General features: G+C 40.8%; 3 protein-coding genes across 3 annotated transcripts; all 3 read right to left on the bottom strand.

Annotated features, from left to right (window-relative positions):
- Positions 1-67: 67 nt before the first annotated feature.
- Positions 68-801, bottom strand: LOC127764354 (60S ribosomal protein L27a-3-like). The gene has a single exon (XM_052289227.1). The coding sequence runs from the start codon at positions 723-725 to the stop codon at positions 291-293; it is 435 nt and encodes a 144-aa protein (XP_052145187.1). The 5' UTR covers positions 726-801; the 3' UTR covers positions 68-290.
- Positions 802-1,876: 1,075 nt separating this feature from the next.
- On the bottom strand, positions 1,877-6,531 carry LOC127764245 (glycosyltransferase BC10-like). Its single transcript, XM_052289098.1, has 11 exons — positions 6,280-6,531; positions 5,440-5,927; positions 5,222-5,320; positions 4,527-4,627; positions 4,373-4,444; positions 3,871-3,961; positions 3,588-3,668; positions 2,991-3,047; positions 2,783-2,905; positions 2,643-2,681; positions 1,877-2,426 (listed from the first exon to the last, which is right to left on the bottom strand). The coding sequence occupies exons 2-11, from the start codon at positions 5,821-5,823 to the stop codon at positions 2,301-2,303; spliced, it is 1,173 nt and encodes a 390-aa protein (XP_052145058.1). The 5' UTR covers positions 5,824-5,927; positions 6,280-6,531; the 3' UTR covers positions 1,877-2,300.
- Positions 6,532-8,327: 1,796 nt separating this feature from the next.
- LOC127763588 (V-type proton ATPase catalytic subunit A-like) lies at positions 8,328-15,737 on the bottom strand. Its single transcript, XM_052288338.1, has 19 exons — positions 15,499-15,737; positions 14,249-14,375; positions 14,067-14,122; positions 13,925-13,981; positions 13,709-13,820; positions 13,553-13,590; positions 13,324-13,425; positions 13,162-13,218; positions 13,011-13,082; positions 12,744-12,845; positions 12,432-12,627; positions 11,743-11,849; positions 11,146-11,340; positions 10,980-11,066; positions 10,124-10,228; positions 9,663-9,760; positions 9,499-9,577; positions 8,823-8,911; positions 8,328-8,737 (listed from the first exon to the last, which is right to left on the bottom strand). The coding sequence occupies exons 1-19, from the start codon at positions 15,568-15,570 to the stop codon at positions 8,623-8,625; spliced, it is 1,866 nt and encodes a 621-aa protein (XP_052144298.1). The 5' UTR covers positions 15,571-15,737; the 3' UTR covers positions 8,328-8,622.
- Between the last annotated feature and the right edge of the window lie 1,999 nt (positions 15,738-17,736).

The raw sequence follows: 17,736 nt of genomic DNA, 5'->3' as shown, positions 1-17,736 counted from the left end.
ACCATCCATTCCCAATAGCATTTCGATATCAAGAATAATAATCAGAACGATATGCGGCACAAAAATATTTGACATAAACCTACATGATCATGTAATTCAATCAAAACTCATGAATAGCCACCACAGATCTTAGTAGCCATACCATCAATTTGTTCCATAACACAAAAAACAGCAGCAACAGCACAAAAGTAGTCTTTCTTTGCTTTGTCTTCCAACACAACAAGAGATAAAAAAAGAAGCTAACACTTTAGATAGATAGCAAGAAGCCAAGAACCCTAGCTCCCGAGTACCTAGGCGGTGAGGAGGACGGCGCCGCCGGCGGCCTTGATCTTCTTCTCGGCGACCTTGGAGATGAGCTTGGCCTTGACGACGATGGGCCTCTCTGGGGGGAGCATCCCCTTGCCGAGCACCTTGGTGTAGCCGAACTGCGTGACGTCGATGACGGGGGCCTTGCCGGCGCCGGCGCCGGCCTCGGCGGGCACCATGGACCAGAGGCGCTCGACGTTGACGGCGGGGCAGTGGAACCTGTTGCTGAGCCTGTGGAAGTAGCGCATCCCGACCTTGCCGAAGTAGCCCGGGTGGTACTTGTCGAACAGGATGCGGTGGTGGTGCATCCCGCCGGCGTTCCCGCGCCCTCCCGGGTGCTTCCGGTGCTTCCCGATCCGCCCGTGCCCGGCCGACACGTGCCCGCGCTTCTTCCGGTTCTTCTTGAACCTCGTCGTCATGGCGGCGGCGAAGGGCGGCGACGGCGACGGCGGCGGCGAGGGAGCGGCGGGTGGGTGGGGAGGAAGAAGGGGGAGGTGGGAGAGTGAGTGGGGTGTTTATAGTGTTCGGTGAAGTGGTATCGGCCGTTGGATCGTGAGGAGGGGTGATCTTGACCGTTGGATGGATGCGGGAGGGGCTCGATTAGGGTTTTTGAGGGTGAGGTGGGCTGGGTCCTCCCTCTCGCTTTGTGCTCACTTGAGATGGGCTGTTGAAATGGGCTAGTAAAGGAGCTTTTAAATAAATTCGGAGTGATAAAGAAATAAACCATTTGATCACATCGATTGGAGTTTTAAAACATCAAGATTTAATCACATCGTTTTTTTTAAAATTCAGGTAATTTTATTAGATCAAAGAACAATTACATCGCTCACTAGCCACTTTACATGCCTCATTGTTTGCCTTATGGCTTATAAGCCAAAGCCAAAATTTGAATAGTAAAACTTGATTTTGATGGTTTTTCAACTTAGTATTTTTTTTCAGATTTGGCATTTCAATCACTAAGAACATATATATAAAATTTTACTCACATATCATTTTCTTAAATTGCTAATAAGTCGTTATGGTTTATAATAAGGACCGTAACAATTAAAGCCGATAGCTTCTCCTGCCAAACAGATGGCAGATCAAGCCATGGCCATGCTACTCTAGCCTCCCCTAGAGTAGTGAACAAGAGTTACCAATGTAAAAGCTTCAGAAATAACCACACATTTATCATAAATCGCCCGCAGCTGCTGTCCCCGAAAACCCTCCATTTAATCACATCGTTTGTAAAATGTTTGTAAAAGAAAGTTTGTACTTATAATAAACCACATGCATGCCCTTGGCTACATGCTTATGCAGCAACAAGACATACCCTTTCTACGAGTTACTGATTTACATTCAGAAATTCAGATGCGCGTGTATTTTCACTTCAGAGCTGAATAACATGAAAACGATGCATAAGCTGAAAATAAAAATCAGATGTATTCGAATAATTTTCTGCCATTTTCAACTAATTACTATTTACACGTACGTTGATTAAATTGGTGAGTTTACGGTGTAGAACACTTTCCCAGCAGAAACGAAGAGAAAATGATGCACATCAGAAACGGAGTATGTGTAAACAAAACTCTTAAGAGGGCAGATTAACTGTAAGGTTGTGCTGGTGTCATAATAATCTCTTCATGTCTACAAAGAATGGATCATATAATAACAGTTCCAATCTGACAAAAACGCCTATTCCTCAACAGATGGGAGGAGCTAGGAAACTAGAAAGAAAAGAGAAAATGTGGGCGTGAAGAAGCAGCTCATAGCAACATACAAAAAAGCACAACATGTTACAATGAGGGCTGTGTCAAAACTAAATAAATATCGCCTCAGCCCTACCTAGGGACTCAGAATTTGCAAGACATCGCCATTGCCGCAGCAACGTTGATATGTCTCTGGCCCTGAATCTGTGTTACGCAGCTAAATATCAATTTCACAATTTACATAAAATAGAAGAAGAAATAAATCCTAGGGAATTCCTAGGCCAAAAGCAAAGAATCGTGTAGAGCTCAAGTGGACGTGTAGCTGGAGTGCTTCAGTAGGTTGTTGAGAGCTTCTGGGTAAAACTTTCTAGCAAAAAGGTAGCATGGTCTCTTTGTTCCGTTCCACATACAGGGTGTCATTGTCACAACTTTCTGCGATAGTGATAAATGTACATATCAATATTACATGTAGGAGCTACATTTCTATGTTTTAGTTAAATTCCTTGACTGCTTTGCATGCAGACACTCAAAAGCAAATATCTTCAGGTGTTTGCAGACAAGTGCACAAACACAGTAATCATCACCAAAATCCTAGTAATGGTATATTTGTTTTTGTGCTTGAGTGAAAAAGAAGATTTGCTATATTACCTTATCATCACTTGTAATACGGAAGTTCTCTTTGATAGCCTACACAACAGTAAAGTACATTGGTAAGTGTCCACACATAGAGGACATGTCAATTGGCAAAGGGCCGAAAGCATGTGTCCATTTACCGATATAGAGCATACCGTTATGTTCTTCAAGAGTGCATAGGTAACATCAATAGCTCTATACGACCTTGGATGCCATTTTCCTTCAGACCAATCAACATGTGTCACTGACCAATTAGAGATTCCACCAGGATCTACCATCTGAAGATGAAAGTGAAAGCATATGAAAGAAAAGCAAGGGACCAAGAAGAAAGCTAAATATCAATTCAAAATATTATTTACTGACATTGAAGAGGGTTGGCAAATAATGCTCATCAGCAATACAGTTGCGTCCCTCTGCTGGCTGCAGAACACAAAAAAGCAGAAAAAAATTGGTGTATTAAATAACATATGTATATATACATTATTTGAACGATATGAAACACGTGCTTCACGATTTTTTTTTCTTGACGAGTTAACACCCTTTTGATTTCCTGTAGCATATGGCTAAAGCAGTTAAAACTTAGAACCAAGTGGCACAAGTCTTAAATTCAGTTCATCTCCAAATTATCGTCTCTACTAAAGCTTTACAATTGCCAATAGCAGTTCCAAATTTCATATCTCAACTAACATCCTAGCTTTGATCTTCATTCTGACAGTATCACCAGGGTATCATTTTCCCTCTTTGGGATAAATCCTGGTACCCTGGTACCTACTGTGATGCCTGTTACTGGCTGGTTCCCAATGAACACCATGAAGATGCATTTATTTTCATTTATCTACTAGATACACTATAGTAATAGGATTTGTGTTTAGATGCTACCAAAATAACTCACTGTACACGTGAAATGAACTATAGCATGATAGGCATCAACAATTAACAATCAATGAAGGAGGAACATACCTTGCAATACAGCTCGAACTTATTGTAGTAAAGGTGGTCTGCTAAAATCAGTAAAGCATGCCTTCGTGTTACAGCAAACCACTACAACACATACGAAAACCAACTCAGAAAAGCATAAAAAGATGGAAGTGATATATCATCATTCTCACAAACAAATGTCCTAGTTTCTGAAGATGTTGACTTAAAAGAATGCCTCTAAACCAAGAATATATGAAGCGCCTAACAAACTTTGGGGTAGTAAACATTCTGAAGAATAATAAAGTAGTAATGTAAAAATATGAACCTGGGCACCCTTCCTGAAGTCCCTCTGTTCTATTTCAGGGAGCATTTCCACAGAATACCTTCCGCTTCCATGTGGTCCAGGATCAAGGAAGCTGATAGAGTGAAAAAACACAATGAAAAACGCACACAAACATGTGTGACTAGGGGAGATAGAAAATTGTGCGGTGATCATAGCTCTGTGTTAATGCATTCCATTCTTTAAGTCAAAACACACCAACGTTTTCTACACCATTCTTGTGATGTAACAAGGGTATTCCTTTGTAAAGAAATATAAGCCAAAAGATTGATCTAGAATAAAATGCATGATGAAATATTCCTGATTTTCATATTCCCAGTTATTCTCTAGGTCACAGATGAAATTAAAGTAGAAATGTTATAATCAATATACCAAAGAACTTTTTTAAAGCAGAATTACATGCTCTGACAGTAGCTATTTCCTGCACTTGTATGTACTATATTTTCCTCTTGTCAAATGGATCAAAATATGAGTTCAGCGCTCTTACCAATCAATGAAGCTGACGTTTGTTCCCATCAAAAAATTATATATGTAATCAAATGTATGTAGTGGAACACAGCTGTCAAACAAATAAAAAGGATCTTAACAAAGTGCAACAAAAACATTTTCTTTTTGCAGGCAAAGTTTTTTAAAAACAAAACCTGTCCGATAGCAAGACGAAAAATTGATTATCAACATCTTCCAATGCATTTGCTAGCAGCCTCTTCTCCGCATCAACCATTGAAATCCTCCCCCATACAACCTGCACATACAAAGACAATGCAATGCTTTAGTTCTGCAAAACAAATTATAAAATACTATGTTGGATGTAAAAGAAATTACAGGAATCACTGATAGCAAAAATTTCAAAAGACAAATCACAGTCCTTTTGCTTATTTGCTGCAAAATGTACTACTAAAAAGTAAGAACTTCTTAGGAGAACCAACATGGAATTTCCTAAACACAGGAAGTACAAGCCAGATTAAAAAAAAAAAGTGAACTAAGCCTAGCTCATCTGATGGGTGTGGGTTGTGTACACTACCACCACCTAGGCTCAAATCTTCTTCTTTTTGAATTTAGATATTATCTTTTTCTTTATTTTAACAACATAGAGTTTCTTTGTTAAAAGCTTGCCTTATATGCAGGTCATTGGTTGCAAATGTAATCTCACTTATAGTCATCGAAAACTAATCCAAGCAATAACACAATTTTCTTCTTTCTTAGTATAAACAAAAGGAACAGTTGTCAATGCATAACAACATTTCTTATTGTTCATAACACCTTGCTAAGCAGATGAGTTAAGATAAAGCAAGAAAAGAAACAAACAAGTACACAGTGTGGGGGTGAACATTAGTACCTTTTCACTATGAATCTCTCGGCCAACAAACAAAGAACTAGAATGTACAGGTCTTTCACGCGATGCATGGATATAAATGGAATATCGACCCTCATGACCCTGCACACAGAAGTTCAAGCAAATAAATTTTACAAACTAGATGTTGATGCATCTATACATAGTACAAACTCCATCCTCATTACAGAAAGAAGCACATGATGGGTATATCTGCGCCACACCTGTAGAAATTTCTCCCATAGTTTCTCAAAGGGCAATGAACCTGGTGTTAAGAACATCAAGGCAATCTTTGGATTCTTCGAGACAGGCATGGGCATTGCAAGGAGATCCCTCATAACAACAGACGAGACGATCTCTTCGTCTGTTCGCTCCCGTCGGGTCACAGTAGGGAGCCAATCCTTGAAAGGAGTGCAGACGCTCGAAGCGAAGAAGTAGCACGCGGAGTAGCGGCGCGGAGGGTACGCGTAGGCCCCGATGAGCGCGACGCACACCAGCGACAGCAGCACGATTATCCACATGGGCTTCTTGGCGGCGCCTCGTTGGCGCGGAGGGGGCATGGCTGTCATGTCCTTGCTGCCCCGCTGCCACACCTGCGATGCCTTCATCTCCTCGCCATCGACAAAATCATAACCAAAGCCTTGCGAAAACTACATGCCACTCCAAACAGGGGCGGTGGCACTAACTACACCACCAAGGTTTCCAACCTCTTCTGCAAATGCAAGGTTATTCATTGTATTAATCCACCAATCACACTCAACAAAGTATTAATCCACAAATCACACTCTAAGTGTCATAATACAATTAGCTGTGAATACCGGCGCAAGGAGCCGGACCTAACGTGGGGAATATAGGGTTGAGCAAAACCCTCGTCGAATCAATATTGGAAACAAACTGCTATCAATAATACTAAACCATCACGTATCATCAAATTAATAAAATAAATCCGGGGTAAACTGATTGGAAAAGGAAGGAAATCAATCCCAACTCCCGATGGATCTCACAATCTACGCCGCGGTGCTCATCAAGCGCCGCCGTAAGAGCAGCGAGAGCTCGAGCGATACCTTTGAATTCGATCCGAGCCGAAGCCGACACGGATGCCGCGTCCACCCCCTCGAAACCCCCCGCCCGCAGCCAGGGGAGGCGGGGGCTCGGAGAGGAGGAGGAGGAGGTCGAACTCGCCGCGCGCACGAGGCGAGGCGAGAGGAGAAGAGCAGCCGCGGCGGCGGCGAGGCAGATCGGAGAGAGAGAGAGAGAGAGGAGGAGGAGGAGAGGTGGTGGGGTTGGGATCCTCTCTCTTCTTCTTCTCCTCTTGGTTTTTGAGATAGTGAAGGGCGAGTTCAGTTCTATTCATATGACTCGATCACACTGGATCGACAGACAAGAGGGGCCGAACTGAACAGTTGGGAACGAATCATGGCCGTCCGATGTATGGATCGGACGTTCCAGATCATCTGATGTGCTATAGTAGTGTATACATTTTTTTTATTGACTGCCCAGATATTCTTTCACATGGCAATATTGATCCATTGTGTTTGTGCACAAAACAACATAGGAGAATGTGGTTATTGCAGGGATTTTTATGATTTGACATTCCACTCTCCCTTGTACGTAGTAGTAGTTGAAGATGAAATCTAGCATTTGTTGTTTATAATAACACGTGACCAAAACCCACGTCATACGCATATGAAAGGATTAACTAATGGTAGAACGGATTGGCAAATCCTAGGAGTTTTTGGTTTATCGAAGTGTTATCTCTCTATATATCTAATTGAATACTTTGTGCGGGTAAAGTACATCATGTATTAATTGCCCAAATTTTATGTACACATTGTACCGCGGATAAATATTGTGAACAAACGAGGCATTGCGGGAATATTTCACTGTACCATGAACTAGTTACTATTAAATGCAGTTTTGCCAAATTTGCCTCTCTTTTTTTATTCTATGTGTCTCCAATAGTGGATAACATTTTTATGCTCAAATTGTCCTCAATAAATGATAATGCTAGGCTCATTGTTTTTGCCCTTAGAATATTTCACAGACTTGTCGTGCCCCCACGAAGCTGCGGTTATTGACCTCTGTTTTGGACTGTTCAATTTCAGGCATATGCATGCCTTGCCGTGGACGATGGATCATCGTATGATTTGAAACACTACACCGGATGTTAACTTAGACCTTAATTAATAGAGAAACCAACTCTAATATACTCATGCTCAAAGTGTCAAAAGTCAAAACAACACTCGTTTTATCGCTAATCTGTAGGAGTTGTACACGTCAGAAACAACATTGTTTTGTTCTGTTTTGGAAATAGAATATAACCAACAAAGAAAAGGGAGAATTTTAGGTTGAAATAAATAAAGTATATTGCAAAAGGAGAATCCAGCCAAACAAGTAGGAGTTTAGGAGAAGACAACATTGACAAATTTAAAACTCTGCACACACTTACAACAGGGATCACAATGTAATAATATATTAAAATATTATAAGGTTGATCCGTTGATTTGAGTTGGACATTATTGATTGGCCCCAAATGTTAATAAAGCTTGGAATTTCTGTGGAAACCATTCACATGGATCGAGTCAAATAAGTACAGGCTGCTGCGTTCCAGACAAGAAACACAGTATGCAAGTTGGAATAATATGCCAATGTGCACTGTATCTGTACTGGACATAGCTTTGTCTAGCCACTCTCCAGCTTCAGCATCTTCCAGTTCCAGCATAGTGCAAAAGGGATTCAATAATGGCAATAAAACAGCAAAAATTAGCATGATTTTGATTGTTTTGCGAGTCAGCATCAATATTTATTAGCGTGGATTGGCTTAATCTGCCTACCACATGAGTTTTGTGTTAATAACCTGGCTGCGTAATTCCAGCCTTCCAATTTGACATACAGAAACAAAGGTCTAAATGCATTTAGTTGGTGTGACTAACTCATACTTCTGGCCTATAAGTTTCAATCGTACAATAAAGAAAAAAAGAGTACTCAAAAAGTTAATTACATGTCTCTTACCTGCTCATCGTACCACATCATAAACTGCCACAGCCAGATACCTAAAAGCTAAGCAACATTTGCTTTTCAACGAACAAATAAAGATGAATGACCTTCAACGAAGACTTTTAAACAGATGGACATCGTATTTATTCGACTATAAACATGCCCATGTTTATTACAATGATGTGAATGAAGATGATAAATGAATGACATAGAGTAGAAATAATGGCGTGTCCATCGAGCACTTGGGATCAAAACCTGACAAAACGACGACGGCGCGTATAGTTGCAGGAAAATTTCTACATGATCTCGACCTAGAGCCTCGGTAGCAGCAAATGGAATGCTTCCATGTTTTTTTTATAGAACATTTCGTGATATATCCTTATTGTTTACACAGAATCTACAATAATTATTCACCGTGCTTCGTCTTCTAGATTGCGGAACCCGGCGGTAAGGTCATCGTACAGCTTCTGAAATTTCGCAATCAAAACTTCTTTGCCCTCTGCGGGATCCTCGAATTTTTGCGACCTGTGACAAGCAACAAATACCATTGGTCATATTGCAATCTACACAGCGAGTGTTAGAAACTTGAAAATAGGGTAGAAATGCGTACACTAGGCGGTAGAATAGATCGCCCATGCGATGCTTTATGACACTGTATGTAATCTTCTGTCCATCAGCACCAGCTGCCCGCTCCACCGCCTATAAAACAATAAAAGCATACAGATTATTAAAATAGTACTTATGCTACTTTTGTATGGGAATATCCTATTTGTGATTATATTGAGTAATGAGTAAACAATGAGTAACTTATATGACATACAACAAACAGTGCCTCTAATCAGTTCAGTTGTCTTCAATTAGCTCCACTCATTCACCTTTCAATGTAAATGATACCTTAAGTGTTGAAGTTCCATGCTGATGCCCATGCTAGGATTCAATTATTTAAATTCAAGTGACAAATCGATCCAGAGCCTATCTATGCCAGTAATCCAAAACCTAGAACTCCGTATATTAATCCAACTCATACTACTATCTTTTTGTTCCAGAAATCAGAAATTCTAGATCAAACAGGAACCAGTGTCTCAGTTTCACGCCACTCTATGATCTTGGGATTTGGGGCCTCTAGGTGACCCAGATTGATTTAAATATAAGCTCACGAGCATCAGTGACAGCTGATAGAACACGATTATTGGAAAGTTTTGGCATGATTTTCTAGTCAGCTAGGATTGGTTTTCTAAAGAAAATTGGCAAATTATCGAATTCCTGGAACAAGTAAGAGAATTTACCTGGGTTGCCAATGTGTTGAAATGAATAATGTTGCGCATCATCCAAACAGATTTGTAGAATGGGCAATACTTATCATATCTGTTTCATGCAACAGAATTGATCAATTAGTTAATGTGGATTATGACACAGGTTAGTAGAACTATCAAATGGGTTTAACACTCACGGGGTGAATGCATTTTGTGCCAAATAATCTTCTCTCAGAAGTTTTGCTGTCTCCAGTGTAATCTTGTCAGATTCTGCCAGTGCGTCTTTACCAACAAGCTGAATGTGGGGTAGAGTCAACAATAAATATCACACAAAGAACAACAAAAGCTCAAATCTTACTTATGCCACAGCTTGTTTAAAAATAATGTACGTACTAAGGTCAAGTTTATTATCATTTTCAAAATATTAGCAGGACCATTAAGTGAACAAATGCCAAGAAACTGGTACAAAGCACTTATGGTAGACAAGCAATATGTGCGAACACTTCTGATAGGATGTTACATTTGCATGATGCAGATTAATAAGAAGCATTACAGCCAGGAGGGATACGACAGTATGAGAAAAGGTAACTTCAATAAGACAGGTCAAACCATCGTGGAATTCCAGGAGAGTAAATATTCACAAGGCTCAAAATAGTACCTGCACTATTTCATTTAGATCATCTTCCCTCTGCAACACCTCACGTGCCTTTGTTCTAATATCAATGAAATCTGGATCTTCCCTCTCATAGTGCGGCTCAAGCGCCTGCAACACAAAACATTGTATTTTCACATAACATCAAAGCAAATGCGAACGAACAGGAAAATGTTCAAATATAAACTTATTAGCATTTCATTGAAAAAAATGAGTTAGAAGACCAAAAACCATTAGAACAAATTATAACCATAGAAACTTGTATAGTTCTGTTATTCTAGAGACCTGTTGTCTACTTCCTCTGGCCATTTTAGCCTTCTCAACTACTTCCTATTCTCTCCGTTTTATATTTTGTCGCTTTGACATTTTTCCTAGTCAAACTTCTTTACATTTGACCAAGTTTATAGAAAAAATTAGCAACATTTACAAGTTACAACATCAAATTAGTTTAATCAAATGTAACATTGAATATATTTTGATACTATGTTTGTTTTGTGTTGAAAATGTTGCTATATTTTTCTACAAACTTTTAAGTTTGACTAGAACAAAGTAAAAACAACTTATAGTGAACTCTTTCATGTTTGCCCTTGTCAAATAAAATAAGTGCTACAGCTCTCACAAATAAATGTTCCATTTTTTCAATAGTATAAAACTATAAATGAATGGCAACAAAAAAAATTACTTTATTTTCTTCCACTTAATGAAATGAAACGCAATTCTCTTGCATTTTCATGAAAATAAATGAATGGCAACAAATTCATTTTAGTACTTTCTTAATCTTTGTGCACAAGTCTAAATCAACTTACAGTTGGAATCTGAGGGGAGAATAAACTATTTAAGCAAGTTGCTTGTCAGAACAAACCTTAGAATATTTCGAATAAGATATGAGCCAATTCACTGATGGGAAATGCTTCCTCTGGGCAAGCTTTTTATCTAATCCCCAGAAGACCTACAAACAAGAACATGTGGTTTAACAACACTGAAACGATAAACATTATTAATCATGACAGACTTAGCTGCTTCCTTACCTGAACAATACTAAGGGTTGCAGAGGTAACAGGATCTGAAAAATCACCACCAGGTGGAGAGACAGCCCCTACAATTGTAACACTTCCGTCCCGTTTTGGACTTCCAAGACACCTTACTTTACCAGCACGTTCATAGAAAGATGCCAGTCTTGCAGCCAAATAAGCAGGGTAACCACTATCTGCAGGCATTTCAGCCTGGATAACAAAAATGTGGCATTGCCCATTAGAATATTAACATAAAATAGATATTCAAAAAATCAACACGAATGAGTTATAACAATCTTAACTTTTAAGTATTCTATTTCCAAAGGCTATATTAGCAGTTAGCAATTTTTAGCCATACATGGTAATATTGCAGTAAATGATGTAAATTGATTCTATAACTACTTTAGTGTAAATAGGCTGTCATAACTACTAGTGAAAACACAATGAAAGAATAACTGCTAGTGTAAATATGTCGGCACACCGTTTAAGAAATCGGAAGCTGATTGTCTTTCCAATGAGAATAGGACAGAGCTTTGTGCAAGTTAAAGTACACTAGGATAAGAAATACAAAAAGGAAATGAGGGCAAGTATGGCAGAAGAAAAACAACGTACCAAACGCCCAGAAATTTCACGCAATGCCTCAGCCCATCGTGAGGTGGAATCAGCCATCATGCTGACATTGTAACCCATGTCACGGTAATACTCAGCTATCGTAATTCCTGGGGGGCAAAGTCATATAAGATTTTGTTTACAATGAGATCATTGGTGATGAACTTAAGGTCCATAAAATACATATAGCAGTCCAAATGACCAAAGCAACAGGAAATTAAACATATAGATAAACCAATGTTACAAAAAATCTAACTGGATAGCAACAATTGAAAATATAGTTGGGGAGGGAAATGCCTTCATCATCAAGATTTTATCATATATTTCACAATAATATACAAGTGTGGGTCTCAGGAATAAATGCGCATCTACATTTCGTTTTGCCCTGCATCTCTTATACACAGATAAACCAGGGACAAAGATGCATATATCATCAATGTTGTACTTTCAGCCACTGTTGTGCGGTGTGAAGATTCTAAACGTGGATACATGTTAACTAGTACTCGTACCAAATAAGTAGGCATGTCCAGGTTGATGTAACATCATATTGCTGGGATCCATACAAAACTAAACAACTATATGACAACTAAAAAACAAAACAACTACTATATGACAAAGTAGGGCACACTATATGGATATCAGACACTATTATGGCTTAATGTAGCAATCAATCAGGAGCAATACACCATTACCTGTATAAATGGAAGCTTCACGAGCAGCGACAGGCATGTTGGATGTGTTAGCCACCAGTGTTGTTCTCTTCATCACAGACTCTTCACGTCCATCCTCTGTCGTCATTGTCAATTGGGGAAAGTCCATGAGAACCTCAGCCATCTCATTTCCTCTTTCGCCACATCCGACATAAACCACAGCTTGGGAGTTGGAATACTGCAGAGTTTGAGAGGCTATTCATCTCAGTACAAAGATGTGATCAAGGCAACAAAAAGAGAGTATAGTTTCTATAGATACTACATGGCAATGAGGAATAGAAAAATAGTGATCACCTTGGAAAGTGCCTGACTAATGACAGTCTTTCCACAACCAAAAGCTCCAGGAATGGCACATGTTCCTCCAAGAACTGAGGGGAACAATGCATCAAGTACACGCTGGGATCGTTTAAAAGTATATAAGAATTAGATTAGTTGAGTAGAAAAAAGAGGGGGAAAACAGTACTTTGAGCATTTAGTGGTTCAACACAGAAACCTTAATAAAAATGGGGAGGAAAAGCACATATTATTATGAGTGAGAACCATGGTAGGTTCTGTACAAACCTGTCCTGTAAGAAGAGGTGTATCTGCAGCAAGTTTTTCCATAACAGGCCTTGGTGAACGCACAGGCCATGTCTGTAGTGCAGTACAACAGATTAAACTAATGCTTTAATCCTCAGACATGTTATCTTCATAAAAGATGGAACTTGTTTACCTGGAGCATGGTAAATTCCTTTTTGATACCCTGAAATTCCAATTCTAGCACTGTATCCTGCATTTATAGCAAAAGCAGGGTTCCATACAAGGTTAAGCAAAGTTAGAATGCATGCAGATCAATAGGACATGGGATAAAGTGATACTGATAGCATCCACTAACCTGCAGGCTATATTGACCAGCTGGGGCGATGTAACTTATTTTCCCCATAGCACCAGGTGGAAGAGCAACCTTGTGTTGCATCAAAGTATTTTCATTGACAATCTGCCATATAGTCAGAAAACTTTAGCAAAGGCACATGATTAATGATGACAGATCTCAAGCTACTATCTTGATGCATAGTGTTCATGATAACCATATAAGACGAAACTCAAAATTCATGGTAACTTACAGCATATAGATCTCCACCCGTGATAATATCTCCAACACCTGCAGCATAATGATAATAGGAGATGATTTTAGAGTGCCTTGCACTGCATGCTAAATGAAAAAGGATAACAAAAGGTAACCCCCCCCCTTCCCCCCTGAAGTATACAAAATACTTTACCTAGTTTTTCTGGCTTAAAATGCCACAAAGCATCTTTGTCAAGGGCAGGAACTGAGACACCACGCGGAATGTACACATCTCCAGATTTAATAGCAATAGTTTTCAGAGGGCGCTGCAAACACGATAGGAAAAAGGACATGACAAGAGTTAACAGACAAGGAGTGCAAGGAGCTTAAAAAATAAATGAAATTACTCCACATTCACAACTTGAAGTACCTGGATCCCATCAAAAATGTTCCCAAGAATACCAGGTCCCAACTCAACCGACAGGGGCTGTGCAGGCATAACCTTTATGTGTTAAAAACAAGCAAAAACAAGTACGCTTGACAGATCAGTTTAATAAATGACAAAAAAGCACCTTTCGTGTTCTCAAAACAGGGTCGTTAACCATCAGTCCAGCAGTTTCCTCATAAACTGTGATACACAAATAACAACATTTCTGATGTTAGATATTGACTATGGTTTCAACAGGCATATAATTGCTATCAGAACTCGTGTCTGTATGCTGTTAAAGATAGAAACTAAAGAGCTGTTCCACACCTTGAATTGTAGCTGAATCCCCCTCAAGACGAATAATTTCTCCAATAAGATTATCGTGCCCAACACGGACGAGTTCATACATGGCAGCACCTCCCATTCCATCAGCCACAACCACAGGTCCAGAGACCTAAAACAACCCATTCGATCAATAATGTTCATCAACACAATGAAATTAAGAGCTAAACATGCCATCACACAAAAGAAAAAGGGCAATTACTAGTGCGCATATAACTAGGAAGCAGATCTTAGCATAAGATGACATCTAAATATTCTACCAGACAGATACGATAGCACTGAGTTCATAATAGGATCTACGATTCCAACACATAAGTATGAGAAAACTCAGTTTAGCATTAACAAACACTAAATCTAGCATAAACCTATCTAGAAATACATGAGTGACGCAATTCATTGTTGAGTGGCACGGTCAGTTGAACTATGGCATTTTTGGAATGATGTGTATTGTTTCTAAATAGATACTCCATCCATCCCAAAATATAACACCGAGTACTGCGATTCTAGACAGATCTCCTACTAGGTGATGCCAAATCTTGTACTAGGTTGTTATATTTTAGAACAAGGGGAGTAGCAAATTCGATGAAATTAAGCAGAGAGTGAGAGTGCACACTATTCGTCCAGGGTTCATCATTCAATCCATAATCCGGGAGAGGAATAGAAGCCAGTGTATCTTCTAGTGGTTCTTAAATTACAACAAACGAACAACTTTATTTTTACATCCAACCACGCTAATAGCAATGCCATCCATCAGTCAAATTGTCAAAACACATCTGAGCACCGCTCTAGTCACGAGTTCACAGTAAAACCTAAACTATTAGCGATACCCCTGCAACAAAAGATCATATCATTATATGATGGCGTGGTACGGACTGGCGATCAGAACACCACACCACATGCGAATCTCAAGCAGAGCCGCGCAGCAACACGGACTCTCCGCAAAACCCCACCCGACCAAGCGAGCTAGCCACCAATGCCAGACTGGATCCGAAGGCCCTATCTAGCCACCCGCCCGCGACAGATCCCCAAAGCAATCCGCGCCATCACCACCACCACCCCATCCCATCCTAACCAAATCTCGGCGCCAATTCAGCCCCGATCCGACCACGCCCCCGCCGCCACAGAGCCCGCGCCCCGTCGGGATCGCGCGGAACGAGCACGGTGGGATCTACATTGGAAGCAATGCGAGCAGAGGAGTATAGCGGAGAGGGGGGGAGGAGGGGGGGGTGACGGACCTTGCGGACGTAGCCGTACTCGCTCTCCTTCTCGGAGTCCTCGAAGGTGGTGATGCGGTCGCCGAACGCCATGGCCGCCGGCGGCGAGGACGAGGGCGGCGGCGGTGGTGGTCGTCGTCGCCGACCTTCGGATCGGCGGTGGCGGTGTCGCGATCTGGTCGGGGAGGGAAGGGGAGGGAGCGATTTGGGCGGGGCGGGGGTGAGGTGGATCCTGCCTTAAATAGATGTCGTCTTGTTTTTTTTTGTTTTTCTTTTTGTTTCGGATCTGATTATATTTTGGTGCTGCTAGTAATTGGGTTCGTCTCGAGCTCTGATTGGAGGACGCCTCTTCTTTTCTGATACGGTTGCGAGCGCTGCGTCTCGTGTTGGTTTAGGACGCTGACATGTGGGCCGGTGGGTCATAGAATCTGTGGCCTTTTTTAAGTGCACAGCATTGTCGCCTTTCGAGATGTGAAAAGACACCTACGAGCATCTCCAGCAGTAAGAGCTCTTAAAGGTCAAATGGGGGCTGCCACCAATTCTTTAGGACTCTAAAAATAGCATTAACTATAGCAGTAGCCCCCTATATTTTAGCCCCTATTTCTTTTTCTCTTTTATTTTAGTATAAATTGTATGTTTGTGTCTACTTTAACACCACAATAATTCAAACATAAATAATTCTAGCGCATGAAATTCAACCATATTGAAATTTACAATTTTAAACACCATGATTTAAATTTGAATTCAAATTTTTTAACATGAGAATGACATGTCCTACAAGAAAATATTGAACACGACCCATAGTTGACAGAAAATGCAACGAAACAAACTATCGAGCACCATGAAGCGCCCACAAATGTTCCATAAGAAAATTTAATTTCCACTATCTCAAATAACAAACTAGACAATTATATTCATAATAATCAAAGCCTATAAAAAGAAGTGCTACATACTAACTGATAACTCTATTGATCCATAGCAACGACAGTTCAGTGCAGTGCTACTAGTATGTACAGTGCCACAATCCAATGCAGTGCTACTAGTACAAGCACAGTGTTTGAGATTCTTCTCTACCACCGAAGAAGTCTACTACTCCTACAGTTCTAAAAAATATATAAAACAAATCAATGTCCAGCACAAAAAGTGGTCAAGTATAATACTACTACTTCTCTGCTAGTAGTACTCCTACCACACAGATTAGTTCAATCCAGAAAACTCTAGGGGGCAGAGAGCGGCGAGCAAAGGGCGGCGTGTAGGCTGGCTTGAAGCAGTGGCCCTCCGGCAGTGCGCAGGCGGCGACCCTCCATCCGGTGGACCAATGGGGCAGCGTGGGGGCGGGCAGCCGTTGGCTCTCCTGCCGGGGAGCGGATAGCGGCATGCGGGTGGACAGTGGTAGGGACGATGGCTCTGCAGCGGGAGGACCATGGCTGTGCGGGGTGGTGTGTGGACAGCAACGTGCAAACCGCCGCCGGGAGGTCGTGCGACACCATGTGGACGGCGGACTCGTGAGGGCGGCGGCCGGAGGCCCTTGCGGATGATGGGCGACAAAGGTAGGGGAAATTCTCACCTTTTTGTGCCAATCTTGCCGGAGGTGCAGGGGAATCGATGGCCACCGGCGCCGGAGCCCAGATGAGATCCAGCGTCGCGGTGCCGCGCAGGAATGTGACAAGAGCGCGAAAGTGAATTGTCGTTTGGGGCCAGAAAAATGTCGATGGGGGCTGTGCTCGGAGCCCCAGGACTAGGGGCTTGGGGGTGGATCTGAGGGCCTCCTCATTTTGGGGGCTGGGTTTAGGGTCTCTGTTGGATCTAGTTTTTTTATGTTAACCCTCAAAATTTGTTTAGGGACTGGGTTTAAGGTCCCTGCTGGAGATGCTCTAAGAGCTTGGAATCTTGATTTACAATAACAGTGATACTATTAGATGAGTTTTTACATGTCAGGTTAGTAAGTAGTAGCGGTTTTTTCCCGTATAATATTGTGTGAAGCAATTTTTTAAAATAAATTGAATTGAATTTGATATACAACTCTGAAGTTGTCATAGACACATAGTTGTAAGTATTCAGAATATACTCTGTTGTGATGTCCAAATGTTAGTTTCTGTTCCGTAAATACATTTGAAATTAGCATACAATATGTTCATTAAAAGTATTGCTAAATATGATATATATAAATCTTATAGTTTATATTTCCATAAATATAAAACATGTTAGGGTCAAATACTAAAATGTCTGAAGAAACCTGAAGCGAATCTGGTTAAAGGC

This window comes from Oryza glaberrima, chromosome 2, assembly GCF_000147395.1.
Source record: "Oryza glaberrima chromosome 2, OglaRS2, whole genome shotgun sequence".
Taxonomy (NCBI): domain Eukaryota; kingdom Viridiplantae; phylum Streptophyta; class Magnoliopsida; order Poales; family Poaceae; genus Oryza; species Oryza glaberrima.
This window is presented reverse-complemented; position numbering and strand designations above follow the sequence as displayed.

Coding starts and splice junctions, on each gene's coding strand:
- LOC127764354 (XM_052289227.1), bottom strand. CDS start 725: ATGACGACGAGGTTCAAGAAGAACCGGAAGAAGCGCGGGCACGTGTCG.
- LOC127764245 (XM_052289098.1), bottom strand. CDS start 5,823: ATGAAGGCATCGCAGGTGTGGCAGCGGGGCAGCAAGGACATGACAGCC. Junction 5,321..5,439: donor TATGGGAGAAATTTCTACAG/GTGTGGCGCAGA, acceptor TTCTGTGTGCAG/GGTCATGAGGGTCGATATTC. Junction 3,048..3,587: donor AGTTCGAGCTGTATTGCAAG/GTATGTTCCTCC, acceptor TGTGTTCTGCAG/CCAGCAGAGGGACGCAACTG.
- LOC127763588 (XM_052288338.1), bottom strand. CDS start 15,570: ATGGCGTTCGGCGACCGCATCACCACCTTCGAGGACTCCGAGAAGGAG. Junction 11,067..11,145: donor CAACCCTTAGTATTGTTCAG/GTAAGGAAGCAG, acceptor TCTTGTTTGTAG/GTCTTCTGGGGATTAGATAA. Junction 10,229..10,979: donor CTTATTCGAAATATTCTAAG/GTTTGTTCTGAC, acceptor TTTGTGTTGCAG/GCGCTTGAGCCGCACTATGA.